The 7,002-nt window shown below is 36.3% G+C and overlaps 1 protein-coding gene across 1 annotated transcript; it reads right to left on the reverse strand.

The window, feature by feature from the left end:
- Positions 1–3,510: 3,510 nt before the first annotated feature.
- LOC122580684 (protein HEAT INTOLERANT 4-like) lies at positions 3,511–4,505 on the reverse strand. Its single transcript, XM_043752950.1, has 5 exons — positions 4,473–4,505; positions 4,120–4,182; positions 3,970–4,017; positions 3,746–3,874; positions 3,511–3,558 (listed from the first exon to the last, which is right to left on the reverse strand). The coding sequence occupies exons 1-5, from the start codon at positions 4,485–4,487 to the stop codon at positions 3,511–3,513; spliced, it is 303 nt and encodes a 100-aa protein (XP_043608885.1). The 5' UTR covers positions 4,488–4,505.
- Between the last annotated feature and the right edge of the window lie 2,497 nt (positions 4,506–7,002).

Consider the following 7,002-nt stretch of genomic DNA (forward strand, 5'->3'; position numbering starts at 1 on the left):
ACGCAGCCCGCAGGGACATCCACAATAGAGCCAGTACGCTTGACAAGATCTCTTTCTTTAATAGCAGTATCACTACCAAAGACAACAATCCCTACATTCTCATTCTCAAGATTCAAGGCTATTCCTTTCACACCGCTGGCAAATTCAACCATTTCCCCAACTTGAATCTCGTTCAACCCATAAACACGTGCAATCCCATCTCCAACTGAGACCACTCGACCAATCTCATCCACTTGAAAATTCGTGTAAAAGTTGCTAATTCTACTTTCTAATAGAGTCGCAGCTCTCACAGAGAATTCCATGATTCTATTTAGGCTACAAAATGAATACGTGTACTTAACGGTATAGAGTGGAAGGCTCCCTCCCAGTACCAACTGATAATTGGACATGGAAGTTGTAAATCCGTGAGAACTTAGGCTAGAAGAGAGGGGTCTAGCGCCCCCGCTTCTTCCTTCGCCGCTTTCGTCTACTCAGCCATTGAAAGCAGAGGACAGTGTTAAACGAGGTTGGTGAAGCATACCCTCCTTCCAGTGTTTGAAAGAGATGGTGGGATAGAATACCATTGAAAGAGAAGATATGAAGGAAGAGAAAGAAGATGAGAAGCCTAAAGCAGATGAACCAAAAGGGAGTACTCGAAGCAAACCAAGGTATGGAACAGGTGTAGGCCAAAGCGTTACGGTAGTCCCCGGCATCCATACAGGGTAAGGGAAAGAAAGCTAAACTTTTTCATAGAAGGTTCCGTAAAAAGAGGACCATAGCTCAGTTGTTGTTATAGTTGCTAGAGAGCGGCTCTCAGTCTTTCTTAGCCGGAAAGCGAGTTATCTGTGCATCAAAGAAGAAATCATAGGATAGGAATGGAAAGTACAACAGTCGCTACTAGAATCTCAAACAAGAACCGAGATGAACTCGATGGCAGAACCCTCCAGTCTAGGCGGATGATGATGGTCCCACTGCAGATGGCGACATGCTAGAGTGTGATGAGCCAGCTGACGATATCTGATGAGGGTCACGAGGCTGTGGAAATTGCAGGGGATGAAGCTGTTGTGGAGAACCAAGTGAGTGATGGAGATGATGATAACTAGGCCAAAGCCCTCTTCTTAATGTTGAAAAACTTGTTATTCGGTTTATATGGGATGTGGTCAATCATGGTGGTTGTAGCCAAATGGTTGGTGTTGGCCATTGGTCGGATCTTAATAACTTCTTTCTATAACCTAGTTGATAGTTCTTAAGTGCTCATAGGTATTACATTTTGCTCATATGAGAGTATGGTTTTGTAGAATAATACTAAAGGTTGGAGAATTTCAAGTTTTGAACTTTCTGGTACGAAAATCTTGGATAATCTATAAGATCTTACGTGGATTTTTATCCTATGAATACCTCCATTCAATGTTTTAAATACCGGTATTTTGGTCGTACCGGTCCAATACCCGACACGGTAATTTAATATTTTATTTTTATTTTTATACAAAACTTGTTACAATTTAATAAAAATAGTCAAAATATAAATACAATCCACTCAAAAATAATACCAAATAGGTATTTAATAACAAAATATTGATTTTAAAGTTTACAAATAACAAAATATAACATTAAATTATCAAAAAATAATTTTTAAAAAAATTCAAACAAAAATAATCAAAATACCGGTAGACTAGTAATACCGGAAATACCGGCTGGTATTGAATAGTGAAAATACCATAAGAGCTCGGAGTATACTTGGGAAACCGAGCATGATATGTTGGTGTACTATCCGTCTTTACACATGGCATGGATCACGGGGACGTGATCGATTCTGAGTGGGGGAGATTTGTAACACCCCAATACTTTAAGGTAATAGAAAATTAACCCTTTTCATATTTTTGACATTAAATTAATTTCCTAAAATTTTGTTTTGAGATAAGGGGTTAACTTAGTTGGAACTTTAGTGGCTAGCGGGTATAATATACCCATTCTAAATTATTAAAAACGTGGCATCAAAGGGGGATAGCCAGCCACTTTCATTTTGATAATTCTTAGTTTTATTCTTCTTCTCCCTAATCCTTTACAATTTCAATCCTCCTTATCGCAAATCAAATCAATCCTTACAATTAATCAAATTTATTAAAGAAGCATTCAAGTCAATAACCCTCCATAATCATCAAGATGCTAAAATCTTCTTAAACTAATTTATTAATAATTAGTACCGACCCATTATACCCGATTAAACAAAATCAACCCCTTTGATTGCTAACACGCTTACTCTAAAATCAACCCATTTGATCCAAAACCAACACATTTGACCTACCACAACCCACTTTATCCAAAACAACCCATTTAACCAAAAATCAACTCATTTGACATGTCAACCCAAAAATAACTCATTTTACCTAAAAACAACTTATTTGACATGTCAACTATTAATCGGGTCGGTCGACCCGTCCGGGTTGGGTTAGAGTTTTCAACCTGTCAACCTGACCCTAACTGTCTTAATTAAAAACCCTAGTTAGATATTATACATAAAAAAAATTGTCCCATGAATATACTTTTTAATCGTCATTCTTTATTGTGTCTTATTCATAGCCAGGGTTATAAATACCAAACTCTTTTTTTCTTTTACTTTTTAATGAACTAGAGAGAAGACCCATGCGATGCACGGCCAGATAAGTCGATATATTTGACTTCTTGACTAAGGTTTCTTTATCATTAATTGATGTTTATCAAGTAGTTTATTTAACGAATGTTTTTAGTGAAATTTTCTAATGCATCCTCATCTTATTTGTAAATACCACCATTACGGGCTGGTACAATTTTCTAAGAAATGGACCTATACGATCCATGTTGTGAATACCCTACATACTTTTATCCACTTATATTTATACGTAATATATAATAACATTAATAAAACATTATTATTTTCTTAAAAATTCAAAGTGTTACATGTTTAAAGATATTTTTTGCAATATATCTTGCACTAAATTGCAATTGTAAAGGAGAAATATGGTGGAGTCGGGGATGAAAAATCTTGTTTGGGACGATTTGAAAGTTTTTAAATACAAGTGTTTTAGATAAGATTTGAAAGTACATCAAAAAAGATATCTATTTGAAAAACATGGTTGATTTGATGTACTTTTATTAATAGCCGCGAGCCCGCGACTACATAGCAGCTAGTAGAGTATGGGTTAGAGCTCACGCAAGGCATATCAACCATAGATTGCGGACCATTCCAATTCCTTCCAGATACCTCTTAAGGAAAATCTTGAATCCTAAATTGACAGGTTAGCATGAGCTTATCCATGCGGTTTATAGAAATCCATTTTTTAAAGCTTTCAAATATATCAAGTCATGAGGATACACAAACAGCCCCTTCTTGCTACACTACAAAATAAAATCTCTTACAACTTGAATATATTCGATAAACAGACGATTTGTGTTTGTACAGAGTGGATGTGAAGAAAGGCATTGTCGCATGCGTTTTTTAACAGCATATTTCAGAAGTACAAACGCCGTAAGGTACACATCACAGGATTCTGATCAAAGTACTTCATGTGCCTTGCCAAAATACCTATTTATAAATAGAGACTGCAAGATAAATACACATAAGTTAGGCAAATACAGTAGATCACCTTGGGAACTTTGATGAGGTGGTATATACTAAAACTAGACTTTGGAAACCTTTCAACTCATATGTTCCACTTTCAACCCTCTTATAAGTAAATGTCACTATTTACACCACAGTTTTTTATAGTGAATAAAAGAATAATTATACCTTGACACTCGAGACATCCGGGATATCAGGTGTCGCAACAGGATAAAATTTATAAAACTTCATGTTCTGAAATGCAGCCACTTGCTCTTGACTCATGTTCTCTCGAGCTTTCTTTCGCTTTTCCCTAGCCTACACGAGACAAACGGCAAAAATGAAACAATGTTCATATAGGCATATAAACCAAATGCTGTACAACAGACAAACAATTAACTTGGTAAAGCTACCTCACGATTAGCCCTCTTTCCTTCTCGAACCCTTTCCTTGACAAACTCCTAAATAAATAGAAAACACATAGTGAATGATAAATACTTTAAATAACTAACTGACAACTGAAGAACACAGTCATCAGTAATCGATTAGGTATTTAGGTTCACCTTGAAGGCATCCTTCTGATCTTCAGGCAGCAAGTCCGCAGCAGTTAGCTCATCAGTAAATTCCTATAGAAGATATTCAGGTTTCCATGATTGGATAATTAAAACTAAGGTGGCTAAATAGATAGTCAAATTGGGCAAATAATTTAAGACAAGTCAAACTAGGCCAGGTTGGGTTGACCCATAAACAATATGTCAATATTGATTTTCCAAAAACTTAACTGTTGTCAAACACCATTTTCTATCCGGTATTCCGGCTTACACTCTCCACAAAATAGATGACAAACCAGCCAAGAGACTACCAACCAAATACCTAAGAAAACAATGAAAACAAAAAACTTAAAATTATAGCTCACCTCTAGATCATCCATATCTCAGTCAAACTTAGACAATCTACAAAAAGCAACATGACATAGCACTATAGCCCAGAACCAACGCCGCTGGTCGGACCACAGCAGAAACCGCTGGTCGTTGTTCTGATTCTATGATTGGTTCTCTAACCAAAGCTTATACATCTTGTCCACAGGTCATGGGAATATCTAGCAAGCTCTATAATAATCTTTTGTGTATTTCTAAGCATCATTTGAGGTAAGATATCGGATTTCCCCTGTGAGACATAATCAAAATGTGTTTTCCTATTAAATATGAATTAGCCAAATGAAATCTCGGGTCCTTTATGTGATTGGTTGTATTGGGAGGGTTCTTGTAGGATCCAGTTACGGGAACTTATGATGCCAGAATTGAATTTATGGTCCTATATGTAGTTTATGGTAATGTCATGTGTGTTGCTACCTTTATGCTCTATTGATGTTTAGCTAATACGGGAGAGTATTAAAGGATATATAGGTTATGAAGCTACACGGGATTTTTTTTAGATGTGCACGAGCAGTATGGGTTTGATAGTTGCCAATGTAATTGCCTTGACTCACCTCATGTTTGATTATGGAGGTTGAACTTGAAGGGAGGTGATTGAGTCTTCTTGATTTGCATAGTGTACTTGGAATTTGTTGTGTTATCCCATAAATTGTGTTATTATGCTATATATATTGACATTGATCGTGTAATTTCATGTCATTGAGCTTTGTTGATAGATTTAGTTGCTTGTAGTAACACTAGTAACCATAGAGTTGCTGTGATCACTTGTGTACGTGTGAGAGCCCTGAAATGTGTAAGGTATCTTGTGTTGTTGCTAGTCTAAAGAAATACTGAATACTAGAATAAATAGTGTATCGTGTAATTGGCACTACCTTAACCTATAGTGTATCGTGTAATTGACACTATGTCTTTCTATAGTGTATCGTGTAAGTAGCACTTTGCTATTTCAAAGTGTATCGTGTAATTGACACTATGTTGTTTTTCAGTGCAATGGAGATAGGATTCCTTGCAATACGAATCCATATGAGCTGAAATGCTAGGCACATTGATAGGACTTGTGGGCTAATCCTATATGTTGTATATTTGTTAACAATTTACTGCAGGTTATATTTGTTGGAGTAACCTGATGTGTGATATGATAGACACATGCATTGGATTTACCGGTTATCCTATCTGTGGTATATTTGTTGTGTATGCGTAATGATTGGTTGCAGGTTATGACTATTGAGATAAACTGAGGTAAAGTGCATGTGATAAACATATATAAAATTTGTGGGTTGATCCAATTCGGGGTTTGTGTACTGTTAATTTGGGCGGGTCGCTTGAGTTGGGGTAACCCATGGTGAAATATACGAATGTAACCGTTTACAATAAACATCTTTTGGGAATATATTTATATAATCCCTTCATCTTACTCAGTGTTTTTACTTTGTCGATTGTGTCTCGCAGAGTAGCATTGATAAAGGATCGTGTGAGAAGCAGCGGGTAGACTAGAGTGCATAGTCTTGAGGAGGCCTTAACTACTAGATACATTTAGACATTTAATATTACCTTTCATTTCGGGTTTGTGTTGGCCCATGGATTGTATTCATTTCAGGTTTCTTGAATTGATGTGGTGGGATTGACTAGTAACACTATTTAAAACATTTGTGGTCAACTTTACTTGTCGGTTGGCAATGTTTTACATTTAATAAGACCTTTTTCCGTGGTCTTTAATATGAAAATTTTTGAAATCTGGATGTTTTAAAGGTTGGTGTTACAACCAGAAAGCATACATCTTAACATACAAGGAGGATCAGAGGAGAACTCCATAGTTAAGCGTGCTCGAGCGGTAACAATGCCATATGGGTGACCCTTTTGGGAAGTTTGCCCGGGCAACCAGAAACAAAGCCGTGAGCTTGCGGGCAAAGTGGACAATATTGTGTTGTGGTAAGGCGGGGTGTTACAAGTGGTATCAGAGCAACCATTGGATTTTTAGGAGTGTTTGGCGCACTTGCATAACTCAACGAGGACGTTGAGTTGTGTTGAGGGGTGTGAAAGCATACATCTTAACATACAAAGGGATCCTGGATATAAGTGACCTCATTCGTCTTACATAACACAATGTGTTTTGGGCGTATTAGCTGTGGATGAAAGGAGAACTTCACAGTTAAGCGTGCTCAGGCGGCAGCACTATATGGGTGACACTTCTGGGAAGTAGGGTGAGCAAAAACCGAACCGAAAAAACCGAAAACCGAAAAAACCAAAAATCATTGGTTTTGGTTTTCTAAAAACCAAAAGTTATAGTTCAATTTTGGTTTCTAATGAAAAACCGAACCATAAAAACCGAACCGAACCAAAAAAATATATAGTTATTTTATTTTATACTTATATCATTTTATTATTAATTTTGGATAAATATGTTAATATATTTGCATTTTTAGGTGTAAATAATAAAATCATATATATGTTTTAAGTGAAAATACACAATAAGATTGATTTGCTTTAATAATTGTATAATTAAACAAAGCA

The sequence above is a fragment of the Erigeron canadensis genome, chromosome 8, assembly GCF_010389155.1.
Source record: "Erigeron canadensis isolate Cc75 chromosome 8, C_canadensis_v1, whole genome shotgun sequence".
NCBI lineage: Eukaryota > Viridiplantae > Streptophyta > Magnoliopsida > Asterales > Asteraceae > Erigeron > Erigeron canadensis.

What these genes read in the sequence shown, in the direction of transcription:
- LOC122580684 (XM_043752950.1), bottom strand. An exon ending in ATCAGAAGGATGCCTTCAAG is followed by an intron (nt 4,018 to 4,119) that starts GTGAACCTAAAT and finishes CTATTTATTTAG; the next exon opens with GAGTTTGTCAAGGAAAGGGT. An exon ending in GAAAGAGGGCTAATCGTGAG is followed by an intron (nt 3,875 to 3,969) that starts GTAGCTTTACCA and finishes TGTCTCGTGTAG; the next exon opens with GCTAGGGAAAAGCGAAAGAA.